Consider the following 23,091-nt stretch of genomic DNA (forward strand, 5'->3'; position numbering starts at 1 on the left):
TTTTTCAAAAGGCTTGTACTGAAGAGAAAAATTTATCTTCCGAACGTCAAGGTGATAAACATTCGACAGAACTAAATGTATATGACGAATAGACACGCGTCTCATTGAGATTAATTCTGGTAAAAACATTGAAAAAAATGCCTGAAACAAACTTGGAAAAAAAACTTGATACCGAAAAATAAAACACAAAAAACTTGCACTCTTGGTGCTTATGGAAAAACGAAAGTTGATTCAGTCATGGTTGCAAATTGAAAAAAATTTGGAAACATCGATAAGTTGACAGAAAAAAGGAATAAAACACAAAAAAACTCTTGGTGCGAAAAGACAAAGTTACTGGAAAGCTCATCGATAAGTTGACAGTAGCAATAAGGAGAAATTGTGATTCCGTTTAATAAATGTATAATGCTATCTAGGCCATATATTATCAACTGACGAAAAACCTCAGCACAACAAGTGCCCCGAAGGACCACACTCATGGTGCACTTTCAAACATGATTATGAGCCATTACCAAGATATGTTGGGATGATATGTCCTATACAACTACGAGAGCAATAACCAACTAATTTAGAAAATCTGTTCCAAAACTGACCCGGCAATTTTTTTATCCCAAACATCTTGGATTGAAAATTGAGAAAATATTTCTTAACTTAAAAATTGGAAAAACAAATAACAAATATATTTTTCAAATTAAAAGCGGGAAAGAAAATTAAAAAATATAAAGTACATATATTTCATATTTTTAACTGATTATAATTAGAAGTACCTAAATACAAATAACACAAAAATACCTAAACTGTGTTCATATTTTATTAGAAATTAATTATTTTTTTTTAAAGCCTTTTCTAAAAATATTCCTTTTTAATTTTTAGGGAAAACCTTGGGATTAAAATTTTTTTCCTATCCGGTATTATTAATTCAACATTAGGGATTATTTTTTTTTTTTTTTCAGTTCGTTTCATGATGGCGGAAATAGAAATGGTCTCGTAAGAACCCGATACCATTTGGAATCTAAGGTGAACCACCATATGCGGTATATGTTAAAGCTCAACTAAGCCATCAACTTCCCCTTACATTTTAAAAGTGAATATAACAATTATATAAACCTGACAAGAAAAAACACGAATGTATATATTTAGCAACACTGCGTTTTGCATTATTATAACTTAAATAAATAATGTATAAAAAATATTATAAAAGTTCTACTATATGACACTTTTTCTTCTAAAGCATTTTATAAAGAATATAAGAACAATACTTGTCAACACCATAATGAATAGCAAAGATAGTTTGATTGTTCTCTCGTCATCTTCCTCTAATGACAAAGTAGTATGTTTAGCTTCGACTATTGGATTTAATAACTCGACGACTTTGTGATCTACGAAAAACGTAAAAATTATTAAAAGTAATAGAAATAATTAAAAAATCCTTTTTAAAAAATATTTCTACTCTAAGAATGATTATCATAATTCTTAAAAATATTAATACCTTTACTAGCTTTTAATAAATTTAAGTCGATTTGCTTTAAACGCTTCGTAGCAAGTTTTATATCCGCTCCATTAACGCCTAGCGGCTGCAGCCAGTTGAGAGTTTCGCAAGCTTCAGTCTCTTTTTTGATGAATTTGTTAACCGAATCGATTACTTTAGAATGCAAATGCAAATTACTACTGTATAAACGTAGAGGTAGCAGATCTTCATCATTGTTATAAAACTCGGCAATGCGATTTAGTTTTTGTAGCACCTCTGATTTATAAGCAGTCATAGTATATTCCAGAATGGCATCTAGGAGCCAGAAACATGATTTTTCCAGGTGAATAGAGTCCAAACAATTTGAATCGCTAAAAACTGCGATACGCCCGCTTGTACTGCTGCTTATTATGGACAAAGTTTCGAGCATTCCTTTTAAGTTTTTAGAATTATTTTCGGTTAGCTTAATAAGTGAGTTCGCATTGTCATGACTACTCTGTTTATCAATATTTAGTAATATACGTTTATTTAATATGGGATTTCTTTCAGCAGAAATTTCTGCATCAATATTGGGTTGTTCGACATTATTCTCTTCGTAGCTAGTCACCGTTTGTGCATTTACCGTTAAATATTGTTTGCGCAATTCAATTTGAGCTTGAAAGAGACCAAGTATAGGCTTGAATATTTTTTTATTGTCAGCTGTATTCGAATTTTCCAATATCTTAAAGGCGAATATTTTTATTTAATTATTATATGAAATATCAAGTAAGTTTACGAAATTTACCTCAAATCCCTGATCGTGGAGTTCGGCGCCGATAACAATATCATCATTTCCTCGTGGAATTTTCGCTAATGTTGTTCCGCTAGCTATATACATGGAATGATCGCCCATTGCGAAAAATCCTTCTGCGATAAAGTCACTGAAGGCAATTCCATACGGTTTTAAAAGCTCATTGAGTGCAGGTATATTGGAACCACCGGTGTCCGGTATCCACCATTGCCGTGTATTCTCATCGAAAAATTTTATTTTCTTCATCACAGTTGTATTATACCAATCCGCAAAGACGACAACACTAAGACCTTCATTGTAAACATCATTTTCGATTTTTTTGATTTCCGCATCGAAAAATTCTTCTTCCGAATCGACGATAAGCAGCGTACCATACTCGCTAGCATTAAAACAAGTATATGGCATGCGTAGGATATCTATATAATAGCCAGCATTTCGCAGATGTGTGTATAAATCTCGAAAATTTGTATGAAGATGATCTGCGCGCCAATCTAAAGGATCAGATTTGATTTTCAGATTGTCACGCGGTATATAACCTGGCGGATATTTCAAACTATGATACTGATCCCATATTATGCGTTTGTTTCTGGGTGGTTTTGGTATGACAGTCACTTTAAGTGGAAAATCGATTTTGGTCACAATTTTGCTTTTTTGTTGCTCTTGTAAGCACTCAATTTCTAGGCTAACATGACCTTCAGCGACTCCTTTAAAATTATCACCTTTTTCATTTACAACTGAAAATAAAAAAGAAATAATAATAATAATTGTTTCCTAGTAATTATTTTAATATTTGTATATTTCATTTTCTTTTCAATACCTATATGCACCGACATCCAGCCAGACCAGGGCCACAGATTCGTGGAATAGGACACAGCAACATTTAAAACATTTCCGTGCTTATCGGTATGTGGATGCCAGAGGGGTGCATCTTTGATCACGCCCGTAACTGCAATGCCATTCAATATGGTGACATTTGCAATTATGGGCATACTACCATAGTAAATCGGCTGCGAACTGTATGGCCACATATAACTTTCTGTTGTGTCCAAATATTCAGGACTAAGCGTTATTTTGGGCTCATATGTTAAGAGTAATTGCATGCTCTTTAAGATATCTAGTTTACCATGTCCCTGTTCAAACATATTGTTATCTGGCAAACGTTCAGCGCCTTCCATCAATATCTGTTTCATTGACGAGGGATTAATGAGATTCAGTTTCGATAAGGCACCACTAGCAATTAAAGCCACAGCACCAGCAACAACTGGTGAAGCTACCGAAGTGCCAGATAGCGAACGGCAGCCTCCATGAACATTACTGCCTTTAACCTGACTGCCAAATGTAACGATATCTGGTTTCAGTCTACCATAGCCCCATGGTAGTTCCCAAGTTGTCATGCCTCTGGAACTAAATTTGGCAACTTTATGTTCGAAATTAATACCACCAACACCTATGACATCACTCTGGTCGCCGGGATTGTTGAGTGTGCCAAAGAGTGGACCGTCATTTCCTATTGCAGAAATCATTATGACCTTATTAGCGGATAATTCGAGCACTTTGTCCACAAATGGATGATCCAAAAAATCTGGGCCGCCTATACTTAAGTTTAGCACTTTGATTTTCTTAAAAATAGCATAATTGAAGGCGTCCAAAAACCATGAAGTATACGAAACCTGTTATAATTGGGGCATAAACAAATAATATTTATAAACAATTTTTCACTATAAACAATTACAGCTACCTGTGAATTAGTGAAGACTCTATATATATGCAGCTCTACATCTGGTGCCAGTCCTAAGCATTCTTTAGCTGATGCAATAACACCGGCAACAAATGTGCCATGACTGACACCATCGTCTAAAGATTTCTCATTTGTCCAGTTGGTGCGTTCCTTAACACGTCGAAAATGTGGATGGGATTTTGCTAAGCCGGTATCGAATACGGCTACCTTTACGCCAGCGCCCGTAATTCCCATACCCCACAAAACATTAGCTTGTAGCATAGTTGTGATTTGTGTTGGAATTGCACGTAAAATTTGCCGACCTATACGTTCATGTGTGTGATTATAATTTAGGATTCTTTCCACGCTACGCTGAGGCGAAACTTTTTTAACAAGTGGATGCAATTCGAGCTGTAATATTTGTGTGGCCGCTAAATCCCTGTATTCTAATTGTATCAAATCAAAATCGCTAGGGTAATTAAGGGCAGCATTCTGCCGCTCAACTAGATTCCATTCTAAAATCTTTAATAAAAAACATAAAAAAATAAATATTATATTTTCTTGTATTGTCTTAAGTAATTATGTACATTTGCTCGTCGAAAGGCAGCGTTTAAATATTTCCTTCTTGCGGCAGGAAAATAGTAATGTCGGTATTGTACGATGTACTCATTTTCCAATATTTTACTTTCAAATATAACTTCTTCAGCATGCGTGCATTGTACACCATATATTTTCAAATGTTTATTGCTTGTAAATATAGAACTAAATAAAATTATTCGCGTGATGAGTAACAACATATTTATTTATATTATCAGTTTTGTTTTGATTACACCTCAATCTGTAGAGTAGAACTACAATGCTACCAGATAATATTTCCTACTCTTATGGAAGGCATACACACAACAATTAGTTGGTTGATTGAGTTGGGCTAGAAATTGCCCTTGTCGCTACATACGACACAACTCTTAATATAATTTTGAGGCAAACTTCATTTTGAATATTCACTGCGTTGCTAAAACGTGAGTTCGGAAGTTGTTGCTTTACTTATTATATATGACGCGCTCTCTTCGACAGCCGAAATAAAATGGCGAAATCGTTTGAAATTGCACGACCAACCCAAACACGATCCAACACAACCAACTTGACAAAATATCAAACAATTTTGATTTTCATCCAATCAGTTGGTACAACTCATACAACTGCCCCATATACGTAACAATCAGTTGTACAATTCGATGAAATTGGTACAATAATTGGTGCGTGTATGCCTTCCAATAGGCAATGTACAAATACAACACTTAAATGAAAATCGTAATTCATGATTTGAGAATTTACATGTTAGAAAATACATACAAAAATAGTTCTCAAAAAATTAAATACATAAAGTTTGTACTCAGAAGAGTTTTATGACAACAGCAAATTCCATTGGTAACTTAAATGATTTTAAACATAGAATAAAACAATACTTTGTTAAATTTAATAATATTTACTAATATTGTGGGTACATATGCAACATCTATGGTCTGAATAAGTGAAAATTGCAATTACTCAAACGCAGTCAACCGGCAACATTGTACTTCATATGATGTGCTTGTACAATACATGGCATATATTTGTTAGTTTTAATTGTTTATATCGGTATCTCAATGATACAGGAAATATTTAGCCCAAAAAGATATGAGTTGCTGACATCATAGCATTTGGGGAATTACTTGATCAAAGCAATGAACAGTGCACTGAATAATGGTATTGGAAGATAAGATAAACGTCCTATCGATACTTTTTATAATCTGGTGTTCGTCGTGTATTATTCGTTTCCAAATTTTTTCACAACTTATACAAAATTTTATATGATAAATTCTGAAGTGCTCTAAGGTGTGGCAATTTGTGCGTATTGAAATCGTTGAAATTGCATGTGATGCAAATTAATGCTAATCTATCAACTAAGCTTAAGTTATTAAAATAAATTCGATATTAGAGGAAAAACTACGGAAAATGGCGCCGACCTACGACAAAGAAATGTTCAACATGGTAATTAAATTTGCAATTGTGAAAAATAGTGATCTAATATAAGTGATATGCTCCTACATATTATGTATGTATTTTTATATTCGTTAAGTCTACAAGTGTTAACAAGGCATTAAACCCTATGGAAGCCCCGCTCAAAATGAAGCACGCTCGTTTCATAATTATAACAACACATCGCGTTAAAGAAGCGAAATCCCTATGGATGATTTTCACGCGACAGCCACTAATGGAAAATAGATTTACGGCATGGAAATTTTGTCACCTACTACATAAGGTGCTACGAGAAGGTCACGCCAGCACTGTTAAGGATTCATTAATGCATAAGAAAATGATTTTGGAAATGGGAAAATTGTGGGGACATTTGCAAGACGGTGTTGGGAATTGCATACAAGCCTACAGTAAACTGATTGTAACAAAATTGGAATTCCATGAGAAAAATATTTTGTTTCCCGGTTCTCTGCTGATAGACTTCAAAGAAATTGAAAAGGCTGCTGTCGATGATATCAATATATAGTAAGTTTAAGTAATCAAATTTATATAGCTATATATGCACACTTTTGAATTAACATTGTTTTTGGTGATATATTTTAAAATAGTGTCCCCCGAATTCGGTGGACTCGTACAAATAAGGAAGGTTATCCCGATTAATAAAATACCTATAAATACATACATATGTATATAACTGCAGCTGACTTATAGTTTTTGAGATATTTGCTATTAAAGTTCAAAAATTCTACTATTTAAATTGCCTGTTTATTTAAAATAACATTAAACGCTTTAACACCGGTTATGAATTTTATATAATCCTCCCTTTGAATGATTAAACAGATTTCAACCAAAGTTCAATCTTGAATTAATAGTAGTTTTGTGCTGTTTAATACAAAACAAATGTGTAAAAACGAATTAGTGAAGTTTTAGTGGATATAAAAGTTGAAATAAAGTCTAAAATTCATTATAAATCAAAGCCACGCACATTCAATAGTTGAATATTTGAACTTTATATGCAAATATCTCAAAAACCTTAAGTCAGCGGCAAATATGCATTTATTTTTTTTCTTACTCTAATTCTTCTACTTTAAATCATCATCAATCTACATTAATTTTTTTAAATTGATTTATATTATTGGTAACTCATTTATAGTTGAAAATATAAATCTAAACACTTTTATTGATAGAAATTAAGAAGTTATTTACAAAAAATGTTACAAGTTGTACAAATATCATTTTTATACCCAGATCCTGCCATGCTTGATGATCGTTCTGTCCTTATATGGAAAACTTTATTATTTAACGAGATATTTATACAAAAATTTCATTTGCCTTTTTGGCTAAGACAACATTGCAAAGAAATGGTTCAGATCGGATCTATGTGGGGGATATACTTAACTGTCATACAAATTGAACTTTCAAAATCAAGTTCTTTTAGAAATTTTATTTCGAAATTTTTAACCTGTAACAACATAGTAGACTGACACCTAGCTTAAAGTGTAAATAAAGTGTAACATAAAATTATATGGATAAAACTAATATCTTTTCTCCCAGTTTTCAGCTTTGTGTTGAAATTTTCGACTATTTGGATGAAATTTTAGAGGTTCAATCGCGCGTATTTACTTCCATCAATGCATATCGCATGTCTTCCATGACACCGCAAGGTCAATGCCGTCTAGCACCATTAATTACGCTCATACAAGATTCGAATCCCTTATATGATTTATGCGTACGAGTTATGTTCAAGTTGCACGATAAACTGCCAAATGACATTTTAACCGGACACCGCGATCGCTTTCGTGAATTATTTTTTAAAATCAAAGCATTTTATGACAATGTACGACCACTACAATATTTCTCAGATCTGATACAGGTGCCACATCTACCAGAATCAGCCCCAAATTTTACATCTAAAGTCGATTTCGGCAGTTACGTGCCACCAGTAATGTATGTACAACCCGATCCAGAGCCACCGATGGAAACATTAGTGGACACCAGTATTTCCCAAGAATCAATCACTACACCTACTCCTACTGCTACTAGAACAGAAATAGTTGACAATGCCTCACTGCAAAATACTATTAGAGATTATGAATATGCTTTACAAGATGTCCAAACCGAACTAGTAACGCTAAGACAGAATTCCGAAATGCGAGAAAGAAATTATGAACATGAATTAACACGTTTGCGTAATGAAATAGCCGGTTTGACCAGCGAGTTGACACATTCAAAGGAAATTTGTGCAAATATACAGGCCTTGAAGGACAGTCTGGAGCAGAAATTAATCGAAACTCCGATACTATTACGTAAGTGAAACTCAAAAAGAAACATTTGATTAAAATTATTTAAATGTTTTGTTTTCTAAACACCATTCAGGAACATTTGCCTACATTCCCGTGGAAATATTATTTATATATTAATAATTTATTATTTTATCGTGCTAATTGCCAAATGCTTTAGCATGTCATACTATTGTTATGTTTTCATACAATTGCGGTACCTCTTGCTAAATATGAATATACAACTTACAAGAATATCGACTTTGAACCTAATTTAATATATGTATGTACATGTATTGTCTTGGCTACATTTACAAGTTCGGTCAAGCTGTATCTGAAAATAGTCAACTAATTGACAAATGTTTTCGACAATATTTTTGTAACTAACAACTTTAATAATCACACAACACAATCTAAAAATGCTATAGAGTATGTACAATGTTGTTTTCTTCACCTAAAACTAATCGAATATATACTGAACTGTAATTTGGCAAAAGGGATCACAGTAACAAGAGGTACCTGTGGGCTAAAAGGCATGATGCCTCCATCAAACTTGTTAAATGTAAATATCTCCTAAAGCACTTAAGCAATAACAACCAAATTCGCTCAGGACAAACACCCCTACCGACACTGTAAATATTTATTATTTATTTATTATTACTCACGCCAATCGGCTATATACAAAGAAGTATAACAAAAGAGAACGAAGAAGGCATATAAGTATTTAAACGAGATTTAATTGTGAACATTGCACAAATCAATGTCTTGGTGTATCATTACTAAGATTCTACTAAACTTTAAGCTCATGTAACCTAACTCCCACGAGTACAATCACGCATACTAACGTATTAATAACATAACATGGAAGGTATCCCTGAAATTGGAAGATAACACTGTTCACTCCCCATATAACGGTACTGTTAGAAATTTCTAAAAAAAAATGTCAACCAAATTTTGTTCGTGACATTGTTCTCACATTCCCATGTAACAGTGTGAAAATGGGCGAAATCGGCTTGCAACCGCACCTACTTCCCATATAATACAATTTAAATTCCATCTGATTCTTTCTTTTTCCAGTGTACAAATAAAGCACAAATTAATGTAGCAGAAAAAAACTTTTCCTGAACAGTGGCTTTGCAGTATGCAATCTTATGACCAAAACTTGTCCAAATCGAACCAAAACTTTTTAAGCCCCTAAGTACCGAATATGCGGACTTCAGTACCTATAACTGACTTTTTACCGAAAATATCGCTCAATGTGTGAGATATAAATTGAATTTTGGAGAGAATCCTTTCCTGAAAATAAGATGTACATACAAGGGTGGCACACTAATTAGCACACCCTCTCATGTGTACTAAAATTAACAGAAAAAAATTAAAGTAGAAATGAAAAAACAGGAGGACTTAAAGTATAGGTTGTGTGTATACAGATAATGGTATGTCTTCCAAAAACGGTACGAGATGATTTTCAAGTTCTGGTATGCCACAGAATCTAGCTTGCCTGTTATCTGCACTATGGAACCAACACCACCCACACCGTAACACTTCGACCGCCGAACTTACCTTGTATACTTTGGGTCAAATTCTTTATTTGGGTGCGTCACACATAAGTACTTCCATCAGGTCCGTGTAAGTTGAGTTTATATTTGTTGCTCCAAACTACAAAATTCTAAAGAAAAAGAGGAGAACCTATATGCAACCTGATAAATTTCAATCGCGCCTTTCGATTATTGTGTGTAACTTTTAGCGTTTTTAAACTTTGACATCCTCGAAGGTTGTTTTATGAGTCGTTGTCTAACAGTCCTACTGACAATGTTTTCGCCATATTCCTCGTGCATTGAAGCTCGTATTTATGAGGAATTTGCAAAAGGATCTTTAAGCGCCTGACGAATAATGAGGGATATTTTATTGGTCTGCGTCTAGATATCTTTTTTTCAAATTTTTTATTCTCACTATAATATCTGAGAGCGGTTCGAATTTTTTTCGGGAGCTTCTAAGGCAACGAGCAGTTTCACTAATATTTTTCCAGTCCTGGAACATGTTCCATATTAGGCACCTTTCCTCTTGCAACGTCCGATTTTCAATTTTTCACACTGCTGTCTATCAAACGATTTACTAAAAACTTTTATTTTTTATCAGGGCGTGCTAATTAAAATGTCAACTTGAATTAAAAGATTTTATGAATTAAAGGCATACTTCTTTTAAACCCACCTCAACATCCTGAATCTCAGGGACGTGTTATTAGTAAAAATAAATCAGATCGATACACCCTCAATATTAAAATACATATGTATAATGATTATAATAAACCTTATGTCGAATATGTCAGTATGTACAGTCGAACTTCCATAACTCGAATCACTATTATCCCAAAAAAAACTTCGACTTACGGAGACTTCGAGTTATAGAAAAACATTTTTTGTTAAAAAAAAACTCAATTGATACTTTAGAGTATATTAAATGATGAATATGTATTTTTTGTTTAAAACACACATTACAGAAAACTGTAATAAGTTACATTGAAGTGAAGTATTCAGAAATTAGTGACTGAAAATTTTCTTTTTTTTTTGTATTTTCAGTAAAAAATGACTCTAATTTGTTTAAAGCCGTATAGTGCTTATCAGTTGCAGTATCATTTGTTTGCAAATATAAACTCAATGTTCGGAAAGCATTTGGAGGCTGGTGAATAGTTTCTTCTACCGATCCCTCGCCGTCACTCTCCGTTCCGCTTAATATTGGATCATCTAATTCAGGGCAGTAATCCTCAACAATATCAGCATCTGTAGGAAAGCCAGTTGTGCAAAGGTCATTATCTACTGCAATATAATTCTGAAGAATAGCACTGCAAGTTATTTTGTTTGCTTTTAACCATGCTTCGTAATCAGCTTCAATTACATTTTGATATTCATCAGTAGTACTTAAAAAACTCAGAGGTATGTCATCTTCCTCTTCCCATTCAGAATATTGACCAAATCCAGCTTTTTTGAAGCAATTCGCTATGGTTTGATTTTTGACGTCAATATCCCAAGCTTTTGTTACATGATTGATGCAATCCATAAGTGTAATATCTTGTTTTTCGTTTGCCTCTATACGCTTTAGTGCTTCTTTTACTATTCTGGTACGATAAAAAACTTTCAAGTTTTGAATTACTCCCTGATCCAGCGGCTGTAATTTAGAGGTCATATTCGGTGGATAAAATGCCAGTTCAATGGCTTTCAGTTTGCTTTGTACGTCTTTTGGATGTGCTGGGCAATTATCAATAAACAATAAAATTTTTCGGCCAGTACTTTGAAAGCGCTTATCCCAATTTAGAACCCATTCTTCAAAAATTTGGCCAGTCATCCAGGCCTTGGAGTTGTAGGCCAGGATACTGCGAGTTGTAGAATGAGAGAAAAGCACATTACTTCGAGTTATAGAAGTCATAATTATGTATTTTCGTTCGAGTTATGGAGAACTTCGAGTTATGGAAGTTCGAGTTACGGAAGGTAATTTATATGTTAATTACTCTCTTAATGCTACTGCCAACCCATTTAGTTCGAGTTAGAGAAAATTCGAGTTAAAGAAGTTCGAGTTATGGAAGTTCGACTGTATATATAAAAAAAATCATAATAATTTTTTTTCATTGAGTTATAAAATTCATAAGAAATAAAAAATTTTCCCAAAAATAATCAAACTTTAACTGTTAATATCTTTTAAACGTTTGGGTTTACGAAGTAGACCTTTTTTGTAGAGCATTCAATTTCCTACAAAATCTAAGGAACAAGATATTTTTTCAAGTAGTTGGATGCGAGATATAAATTTTTCTATCTGATAATAAGAAAAAATAGAAAACTGTATGTAGGAGGACCTTCCCGTTACAATTAAGAGGTGTCTAGGAACCTATTTTTCCGAGTACCAAACGAAAAAAAAAATATTTTTTTTGAATCACTCTATGTATATACATATGTATATATATCGGGCTGAATTTTTATTTCTAGAATACATATGTATATATATATGTCTTTTTCCTTACATGTGTAAAAACGCTTACGCGTTTATAGTCGAGTTAACACCAACGTGCCAGTTGTTTCTTCTTTTCACTATTTGGCGACAATTCGAGATACCATGCGCTGCTAGGTCATTTTCCACCAGATCTCTGCAACGGAATGAAGCTCTTCCTCTACTCCCACCGGCGGGTACTGAATCGAAAACCTTTAAAGCTGGAGTGTTCTTTTGCATCCGAATAACATGACCTAGCCAGCGCAGCCGCTGTTTCTTGATTTGCTGAACTACATATAGACAAAACAGACCCTGGAAACTCCCCGGGTAAATGATATTTCAAAAAAATTTGGTAGGACTGACCTTCATTACTATTGCAAATATGAGCACGATCTGTCACCCAGTTTGTTTACAGCAGCTGCCTTAGTCGGTACACCTCAGTAGTGCGTTGCGATTTTTACAATTTGTCTCAAATTTCGTGTACAGAATCGTTGCGAATGTTGAAAAATGCTTACGTTGATTCAGTTTTATCAAAAACACAAGCATGAGTGTATTACATCTGGTGAGGATTACTTTGAAAACGAAAAGTGACTACTGCTGAATAATTAAATATTTGGCGTTTTATTTCCAATTTCCGGGTACTTTTTTGTCACTATATGTCAATGTTGCTCATCGTTCCATCAACTACGGTACTCGCTACAAAGGACCATAAATCTGCCGCAAAACCTTTCTATCGAACAAATCTAATTAGATGATGTCACTGTCCATGCCCACGCATCATATAGCAGGAAGGGAATGATGAGAAACTTTTAGAGTTTGGTCTTTGTTCGTCCGAGAGAGAACTTTATTTTCCAATTGTCTACTCAGTCCAACGTACCTGTTGGCAAGATATTGTTTTTCGTGTTGATGCTGACTCCAAAATAGACGAAATTATCTACGACTTAAAAGTTATGATTGTCAACAGCGACGTGCTAGCCAAGTCGCGAATGCGATGACTGTTTGCTTGATGGCAGGAGATATTTAGTTTCATTCAAGTTTCAAGCGTACAAAATGTTCGGTTGACCCGAACTTAGCCCTTCCTTACTGGTTAATTTTTTACGTTTTTTATTTTTGTTTGTATTACAGAGAAGGCAACAGAGGAGGAGCAAAAGGCGAAAATTTCAGAGGAAAAGTTTTGCAAGTTAAAAGCAATGTATACACAAATTAGAGATGAACACATTAATTTATTGAGGCAGGTAAGACAAAAAAGATCCGTATATAAAATCTTCTTCTTCGTGTAAAGACTTTTTAGATAACGACTTTCATCAAAGTATTCTCATAGTGGCACAAATAAATACAAAAAATATTGACAAACTCTTTTTTCTGATACTACAATAAATTCTTTATACATCTAGATTTTCCAAGCCGATGGATATCTTTTTTTAGGATAACAACCTTTCAACTGAATTTTTCATAATGACACAAATACCGAAGATTTTAATATTATGTATATAATTCCAAACATGTTATTTACTGAAATAATCTGGAACTCTTATTTTTAACAAACGACTGTAGCTATTTTACATTAATATCTTGTAAACTATATTTTCCTGATACTACAATAATTTCTTGATACATATTTCATTCATAAATTTCCAAAACCAATAGATACGAGTATCTTGATTACATTCTATAATTTTTGGTAGGTAGTATACTCACTTGCCGATCACAATTTTTGAAATATTGTCACCTAATTTATTTTCAACTACTACATGAGCCGAGAGTAACTAAGTCTAACAAAAAAACTTTATCATTCTGATTAATATTCGCTTAATATCATACCCTTTTCTGATGACATTGATTCCTGGGTATTATTTAATTTTTTAAACAGTGAACAAGATATATTAAGTCGGAGACCCTATAAAAAATTGTTATAAATGACAGAGCATAATAAGCTGAGTTGATTTAACCGTGTCCGTCTGCCTGTATATATGCGACCTAGCCATAAGTCCAGTAGTTTTTGAGATATCTGAAATTTTGAACATGTCCAGTTCTTCACAATATCGAAAAGATCGATTTCAAACCACTTATTTAGCTGCCATACAAACTGACCGAAAAAAGGCTTTGACACAGTCAACCACACAGTTTGAGAACATCGATAAATCTACGCTCCCTCCAGAGCTGAAGATATAGGCTATGAACTACTGGACCGAATTAAACAATGGTGGATGTTCTCTCCCCGTTGCTGTTTAATTTCTACATCTCGAAACTCCCTCAACCACCAGAGAGAATTTCCATCACTTCGTAAGCTGACGATTGCACGATAATTATGTTGGGCAATGGAATCAATGGCATGTGGTCAAAAGTAACGCTTTCCCTAACTAAATCCCCATCGACCACTAATTGGACGAAGGAGTACAGACTTGACCGTAATATTGCAGTTCATGGCGTTAAAATTCCGACGGTCAATAATCCTAAGGTTTTAGGTGTAACATTCGACAACTTGCGCTCCTCCACTCCTCATATGACCGCGATTATTGCCAACCCACAGAGCCGCAACAAAATCCTCAAGTCGCTAGCCAACAGCAAATGGGGAAAATACAAAGAAACGTTGGCAAGATACAAGGCAATCAGTTGGCCTGTTCTTAACTACTTCGCATCAACATGATCGCCTGGATGCATTGAAACACAGATGAGGAAGCTACAGACTTGTCAGAACACTGCACTCCGGACTACAACGGGCCGTCTCTTGTGTCTCCCATCGAACATCTACAGAGTGAGGCCCTCATGCTCCCAATTAAGAAGCATAATGAACTTCTCTTCAAGAAGTTTCTGCTGGGGTGCTTTCATAGAAATCATCCCTGCATTCACCTGCTTGTAGCGGAACCGCCTCCTAGGAGCATCAAGAGGCCCTTCCAAACTACGTCGACGACATAAAAAAATACACATGACCAGACTTCGGACACAACAAACTTGATACATGCACTGACCGCCCAGCATCCCAGTGGAGCCATAAGCGCCTTCACCGACTCTCTCTCAGTGAATGTCGTACTTGGTGTCACGAGCTCGAGTTGCCGCGAGAATCGAGAGTGATCCTTGCGCAGCTTCGTTCTGGATACTGTAGCAGGTTAAACTCATATTTATCCATATCAAATATGTGTCCAGAGTGCAACGAGTCCCCACGGGTACTGCGACGAATATTTTCTGAGCTGCAGTGTTTTTGTCCATTCGGACAACATGACCTAGCCAGCGTAGCCGCTGTCTCTTAATTCGCTGGACTATGTCTGTGGTCGTATATCTCGTACGGCTCATCATTCCATCGAATGCGATAGTCGCCATTGGCAATGCGTAGAGGGCCATAAATCTTTCGCAAAACCTTTCTCTCGAAACTCGTAACGTCATCTCATCAGATGTTGTCATTGTCCATGCCTCTGCACCATATAGCAGGACGGGAGTAATAAGATAACCGTTAAAACAACAACAACGGGAATAATACGGTCTTAGAGGTTGGTGTTTTTGTCGAAAGAGCAATTTAGTTCTAAATAGTATAGCATATAGCAGGACGGGAATAATAAGATAACCGTTAAAACAACAACAACGGGAATAATACGGTCTTAGAGTTTGGTGTTTTCGTCGAAAGAGGAATTTACTTCTAAATTATCTACACAGTCGGAAGTAGTACCTGTTGGTGGTGGTGTTAATAATAGACGAAATTATTGAAGAAGTCGCATGATAGAGAGTCGCTTGTCTGAAAGCTTGTTCGGTATCGAACGGCCCAGAGAGGTCCTTCCCCATCATGATGGAGCTTTTGCTATTGCTCTACGTCAGTTTACACAGCCGTATTAGTTTTGAGGGGATACCCGAGCAGCTTTGAAATCGACGAAGAAGTGATGTGTGTCGATCCTCTTTTCACGGGTCTTTTTCAAGATTAAGCGCATGGTGAATATCTGGTCAGTTGTTGATTTTCTAGGCCTATAGCCATACAGATAAAGTCCAATCAGTTTGTTGACGGTGAGCTTTAATTTTTCAACTAATACGCTCGACAAAACCTTATATGCGATCTTGAGAAGTGTTATCCCATTGTAGTTGGCGCAGATTGTGGGGTCTCCCTTTTTGTGGATTGGGTAGAGCGCACTTAAATTCCAATCGTCGGGCATGCTATCGTCCGACCATATTCTACAAAGAAGCTGACACATGTTCCTTATCAGTTCTTCGCCCGAAAATTTTATGCGTTTCTCTTCCCTCTTCAACTATCGGCATCTATCCCATCCCAGACGTGTTGCGGTCGATTGTAACGTTGCGAGGTGGGCAGTCTGTCCCTCTCCTTCTTGATGAATTTTCTTATGCTGGAATCTAGTAATATAAATAACCATATTTCGAGCCCCGGAGTAAAATTTTTACATAAAGTAGAAATGAGTCAAAATATATATTTCGCGCTGCATCGATTTAATAATACTCTTAAGACTAACTTATTACGTGGATCTTACTGTTTTTTATAGTAACTAGTATATTTACTTATTACTAGTTGATAGTTTGTTTAAATATAATATATTTTTAGTTAAGGTTTGTTTACATATTATATATTGTTTCCTTTGATACATTTCCTTTGTTCTAAGATAATTTTGTTTTGATGTTTGTTTGTTTAGGATATTTTGATAAGGTAATATTTTAAGGAATACGTTCCTTAACTCCGGTGAAGTTGATCAGCCTCAACCCAGTTGGAGAAGTTTCATCATGGAGGCTGAATTTACCGACCGCTCTGCCAAAGATACCTTCTTTTCCAACCCTGACCTTAAAGTCGTCAAGCATAATTTTGACATCGTGGCGGGGGCAGCGCTCCAAGGGCTAATAGAAGACATCTTTGGTCACATCGTATAGTACTTCTGTTGCGGTTTGTGGGTAGACGTTCATTCACAAGGGTAAATGCCAGTACTCGCCGACGGAATTTCTCTCCCACCATGAATCCCCCACCGAATTTGAGTTCCTTTTTATGGCCACTGATTTACTACAGCCACAAGGACCTACTAGTCTTAGTCCTTGACCCGTCCATCACAGTTCTTTGGCACCTTTTACTTTTACGAAGACATCAACTAGCTGGGCAGCGGCACCTTCTCAATTAAGGGACCGGACAATCCAAGTGTATGACATTAAATATTAATCCTCAATGCGGTCGTCATCAAAAGGGGGGTCTCTGATCCGAGGCTGTTGTTTCCTTTTCATGGGGGGCGCTTTTACGTGGTTGGTCCCAAACCCAGTGAACCCGTGGAGGGATTATTCGCCTTCTCACTTTAGCTCGCCTTCAAACGAATGTTTTTTTTGCCCTATCCAGAGGATACTTAGTCTGACAACGGAGGTCGTGAGTTGCTTGGGCCATATGTAAAAGAATCGTCTCTGGCCATTCCCACTTGAATGGCACACAGAGAACTTTCCTCACTTGCGTGAACTTCTACATATGACTCCATCCTCCAACATTAACATTACCTCATCTAATATTTTTATACATACATATATGCGACTAGATTCATAACGCTTTAAATCAAGAGTTTTGGATCACCTCAACTATGTGAAAAACTACCCCCTGTTTGACGGTTTTTATTGTAAATCAAGGATTATATTCCAGGCACCGGACAAAGTTTCTGGAATTTTTACTACCAAATAATTAAATTTTTAATTCATCTGACCACAATAAATTTCACCTTTTAGCCACGGGCCAAGAGGCATCTTTTTTTTCAAATTGTATACAGGCTTTCATGTTTTCCTTTTTAGTAGCGGTAATTTTCGTGGACTTTTAGTTCTGAAACAAACGCCTAAGAGGAATTTCAGTATTAAATGTTAGTTCATTGTGGCCCTGGCTAATGTAAAAGGATTAATTTTGCACTCGTGATCTATATTGATATTGTCTGCAATGGGAGTTTAGCGGTTTCCTTCAGGTGTTTTATTGTTATTTCTGTAATTTAAAGCATTTCCTTAATTTCTTCTATCATTTCCCCCTATACCTCTGCAATGCTTTCCTTTATCTACTGAAGACAAATCCAATGGTAAAATGAACTAATTCAAATTTCTGCTAAATTATGCAACTCATTATATTTTTTATAATTTCCGATTTATTTTTTAATATTCAAAATTATTTAAGAAATAAAATGTGTAACACTACTTTTTTGGGGAAAGCAATTTGGTATCCGGGAACTAGCAATGCTGAACGAAAATAACTATTATCACTTTAAAAATGTTCCTTATTGGCACTCTTATTATTTTGTGAATAATTACACTGCTACTACGAAGAAATTATTTAGATCGGACCACTATTACATATAACTGCCATACAAACTTACCGATTAAAATCAAGTTATTATATCGAAGCTTTTGAATTTGTGAAGGGTGCAAACCGAGATTAATTTTTTTTCTTGTTTGGTTGGAAAATGGTCCAATAACAACAAGTGCGTTTCTAATGACGGAGATTTTTAATTTTTATTTTTTTTTTCAAATATATTTTGTAGATTTATAAAATTCTAAACTTATATTTTACAGCATGGCGAATCTACTAAAAATTTAAACCGAGAGAAACACATAAACACGGAATTGCAAGATGAAGTGAGCAGCCTCAAATCTCAAATAAGCAAAATAAAAGAAGAACTTGAAAAAAGTGAAAAGATCAGCACAGAAAAGCTTGCGTTAGCAACAGAAATCGAAACGGTGTCGCAGGATTTTCAAAAGCTTCAACGGGAACACGAGAAATTAAGAAAGGAATATCAAAGATTTTCCGACAGTAAAAATAGCGAAATTGCGGAATTGACAGTTAAAGCCGTGCAATTGCAAACCGAATCGGTGGCATTGCTTGAAAGTCAATTGAAGATGGCTGAACTTGAAGGGAAACTCAATACAATGAATGATGCTTTCACTAAAACACAAATGGACCACTGTGTTATGGTAGAAGAATTAAAGAGGGAATTAGAAAATAAAAAGGACAATATAAGTGAGCTACAAACAAGACACGAAAGGGAGATAATGGAAAAAGTTAAAAAAATCAAGGAACTTGAGATGGATTTAAATAACGTAGAACAAAATTTGAGGGTGTGTATTTATTGAATATGCATTAGGAATATGTTTGCTATGAACATAAAAGTACAGTATAGTAGTAAATAATTAAGGGTGATCCATTTCGAGGTTTCCTACTTAAAAAAATCACAGAAACTTCAAATTTAGTGGAGAATGTTTATTATCATTCGAAAGTACATTCTTTTGCATTTATTTTTAGAAGATTATCTCTTTCAAATGTTAACCATGGTCTGAGATGGTTCATCGGTGGAGTCCAATTTTCGATGACTCGTTGTTGTTGTCTTCAATGGGTCGTTCGAACATTTCGACTGGCAACTAGCGAATGACACGTGTGAAGTTTCTCTCCAAGTTCTGAATCGAAGCGGGATTGCCCGCATAGACTTTAGACTTTACAACGTCTTACGGTGTGGTATCACACGATCTTGAAGACGTGAACTTATATCACCGAAATCGCGAGCTTCAATTTCAGCCATTAAATAGTCGGTTATCATGGCGCGATAACGGTCGCCATCATTTTTAAAGAAATATGCTACCGATGATTCCAACAACCCACATCGACTCCGTCTTCCACGGCATTCCTGTGCACTCTCAGCTACGGCTGTTGTATTTTCTTCACTGGCTGCTGGACGTGGTCTATTCGGTCAAATATTATCCAATAATGAATGCTGGGTTCCAAGATGGGTGATGAGTACGCTTAGTAGGTCGATTATTTTGACCATAAGTTGAGCAAATCGTGCGAAACAGATTCTTTGCAGAGCGTGAATTTTGGTAATAAAGTTGAATGCTTTGTAAACTTTGTACAGACGTTAGTCTTTCCATGATGAAATGCCAAGCAATACTGAACAAAAATAATATGACAGCTTGACATTACTCACGGCTATTGAAAAAAGCACCTTTACTTGGATCACTCGATATACAATATATTCGAATCATACCTTGAGATTACAGAAACATAACGAACGCGGATTTATACATATAGCTTCTCAAAGCTAATTTGGGAATTTTTACTACTATTAAAACAACAACCATTTTATATTAATAATGCCTTCAATTCTGTCATTATTAATTTTCAGGAAAATGAAATATTTGTAGCAAACCTTGAAATAAAGCAACGAGCAAACATCGAAAAACTACAAGAATACCAAGAGCATAAAAACAATTTGGAAGCCAAATTAATCGCAGCCAGTACGGCGATAGAAACAGAAGTTCAAGCAAGACAAGAAAGCGAAATGAAGTATGAAATTAAACTTAATTCGCTATATCAAAAAGTATTAAATACCATCGAACTCGCAACAGAGGCAAAAGTCAACGAAGTGAATCAGCCAAATTTCGATAAGACAATAAAATTGGTAGGTGATATGGAAAAAATACTGGAGCAAACGAGCAGCATTTATGGAAAGTTTGTTGAGAATAAACAACTTATTGACGATGTCACTCAGCTGACAATATTTTTGGGTTGTGTATTTATAATGCTACATGAACAGTGCCTATTGATATACAACACAACCACCGATATAGGCAAAGGCGAAGGCAAGAAAAAATAAAGACTAAATGCACAACATATTTAACAATAAATATAAATTATTTTATATTTCAGATATTTACAATCAGATCAATAGCGTTAAAGACCCGTTGCTCACGCTCTTCCAACAAATTAAAACTGTCGAAGATGTAACAAAAACAAAACATTCCATTGTGGAAACTAAGCAAAAACTAAGTGCGTTAAACAAATCAGTGGCCGAACTCAATAAATCGAGCAGTAATCATGTGGAGTTGGGTGATTTAGTAGAAAATGAATTAGCCGAAATGGACAAGGCCGTCGAGGAAGCTGCTGAGAAATTCGTAGAGCTACTCTCAAGTGCACGATCCAAAGATGAGGGTATCAAATTAGAAGTGAACGAGAAAATTATTGACGCTTGCACTTTCCTTATGAAATGCATTAAGTTATTAATAAGAAAGGCTAAGGCTTTGCAAGAGGAAATCGTGTCGGCCGGACGAGGTGAGTGCGTATTATAGAAAAATTTGCCCAATTTCTAATCGAAGTAATGTTGAGTAGCTCTTTCCTTATGAAATCTTTTAATAACTTTTACTATAAACTCAAAATCTATATTTCATTTATGGAAGTGTTTCCTATAAGTGAGTATAGCTAATTTGCTCAGCTAAAAAGACTTGTAATTAAAAATTGCAGGGAGCATAAATAATGATAGTTTGTTTTTCAAAAGAAAAAATTGTCCTGGCACACTTGTTTTATTGTTTTCTGTGGATGTACTACTTAAGGAAAGACTTTATTGCTAAAATTAATTTTATACCTGAGTGACAACTATTTTTCAGTCAGATTTTTACGAAAAGTTCAAAGCCTTCGTTTTTAAAGAGAACAATTGTTCATTAACAATTATTTCCAAACCTGATCAAATTAAAACAAAACCAAACATTATTTGACTAAATTATTAAATTGAAAAATCACTATTTGCCATAAAAAAGTTAAATAACCTACTACATGGGATTAGAACGGATGTATTGAAATTAAATCAAATATTTCAAGCAAAGAAATTTGTATGATATTATGACAATTGGAATTAAGTTTTTATTTATTTATTTTTAAATTATATCATTTTTATTTTTGTATATTTATTATTTTTTTATTATTAATAATTTTTGTATTTATTGGTTTTATTATAAAATTTTTTACTAAAATTATCAATTTATTTTTCATATTTTCTCTAAGCCAAATATTTTCCAAGTTCAAGATTTTTTAACTGAAACCGTATTTTTGGGACACAAATATACATAAATTAAGGTGTCAGCAATAAAACAATTTTTGGTCATAATGAAATTATAAATAATATTAATATATACATACTTATTTTCCCATAATTTGATATGGGTTATTGTCCCAAGCAACGGTAAAATCTACTTTCAGAGCAACGTTTTTTTGTTATTATATTTTTTATTGGTTTTATTATGAAAATTTTTAGTAAAATTATCCTTTTATTTTTCATACTTAATTTAAGCCATGTATTTTTCAAATTCAAAATTTACGACTGAAACCGTATTTTTGGAACAAACATTTAACGTATTCAGCAATAATAAAAAAATTTCGTTATTATAAATATACATCTTCCCATAGGCACCACCTCGGTTAAGGAATTCTACAAACGTAATAGCCAGTGGACGGAGGGTCTGATATCGGCCTCAAAGAGTGTTGCAAAAGGTGCTAATCTGCTCGTCGAAGCCGCTAACAAAGCCATTGTTTCGGAGTCAACACAAAACTTTGAATTAATCGTTGCTGCGCAAGAAATCGCCGCCTGCACTGCTCAATTGGTCATCGCAAGCAAAGTGAAGGCGCCCAAGGAGAGTCAAAAGCTCGGCGATTTAACAAAAGCTTCGCGGGATGTATCACAAGCAACAGGACAAGTCGTTGCCACCGTCAAGGATTGTAATCAGTCACTGGAACAGCTGCAAGAGGTGGACTTCACGAAATTAACATCGTCGCAAGCAAAAACCATGGAAATGGAGATACATGTCAAAGTTTTGGAACTGGAGCAAGCACTGCAAATGCAACGTTTGAAATTGGCGTCTTTTCGACGCAAACATTACCAAAATTCCGACGATTAAATTTAAATGATTTATGTGTATATGTGTGTTTCGTTTTTATCTACTTTTGACAATTAGATTAAGTTGTACAGAATTGTTTATTATACTACTATTGTATATGTTTTAAAAACAAAAAAATATTAAATCAAGAAGAAAGAGAAACTAACATACTTTTGTGTGAGGGAGCTAAGTGAAAGGAATCGAACCAAATTATATA

The 23,091-nt window shown here is 34.8% G+C and overlaps 2 protein-coding genes across 2 annotated transcripts; one reads left to right on the plus strand and one right to left on the minus strand.

The window, feature by feature from the left end:
- Positions 1-1,128: 1,128 nt before the first annotated feature.
- Positions 1,129-4,830, minus strand: LOC126761896 (membrane-bound transcription factor site-1 protease). The gene is made up of 6 exons (XM_050478333.1): positions 4,560-4,830; positions 3,994-4,494; positions 3,073-3,925; positions 2,250-2,989; positions 1,487-2,186; positions 1,129-1,376 (listed from the first exon to the last, which is right to left on the minus strand). The coding sequence occupies exons 1-6, from the start codon at positions 4,767-4,769 to the stop codon at positions 1,204-1,206; spliced, it is 3,177 nt and encodes a 1,058-aa protein (XP_050334290.1). The 5' UTR covers positions 4,770-4,830; the 3' UTR covers positions 1,129-1,203.
- Positions 4,831-5,556: 726 nt separating this feature from the next.
- Positions 5,557-22,915, plus strand: LOC126763263 (huntingtin-interacting protein 1). The gene is made up of 8 exons (XM_050480570.1): positions 5,557-6,003; positions 6,092-6,513; positions 7,543-8,294; positions 13,371-13,480; positions 18,753-19,295; positions 20,354-20,810; positions 20,878-21,279; positions 22,408-22,915. Exons 1-8 carry the CDS (start codon positions 5,968-5,970, stop codon positions 22,893-22,895), a joined length of 3,210 nt encoding a protein of 1,069 aa, XP_050336527.1. The 5' UTR covers positions 5,557-5,967; the 3' UTR covers positions 22,896-22,915.
- The last annotated feature ends 176 nt before the right edge of the window (positions 22,916-23,091 follow it).

The sequence above is a fragment of the Bactrocera neohumeralis genome, chromosome 6 (genome assembly GCF_024586455.1).
Source record: "Bactrocera neohumeralis isolate Rockhampton chromosome 6, APGP_CSIRO_Bneo_wtdbg2-racon-allhic-juicebox.fasta_v2, whole genome shotgun sequence".
In the NCBI taxonomy this organism is placed as follows: domain Eukaryota; kingdom Metazoa; phylum Arthropoda; class Insecta; order Diptera; family Tephritidae; genus Bactrocera; species Bactrocera neohumeralis.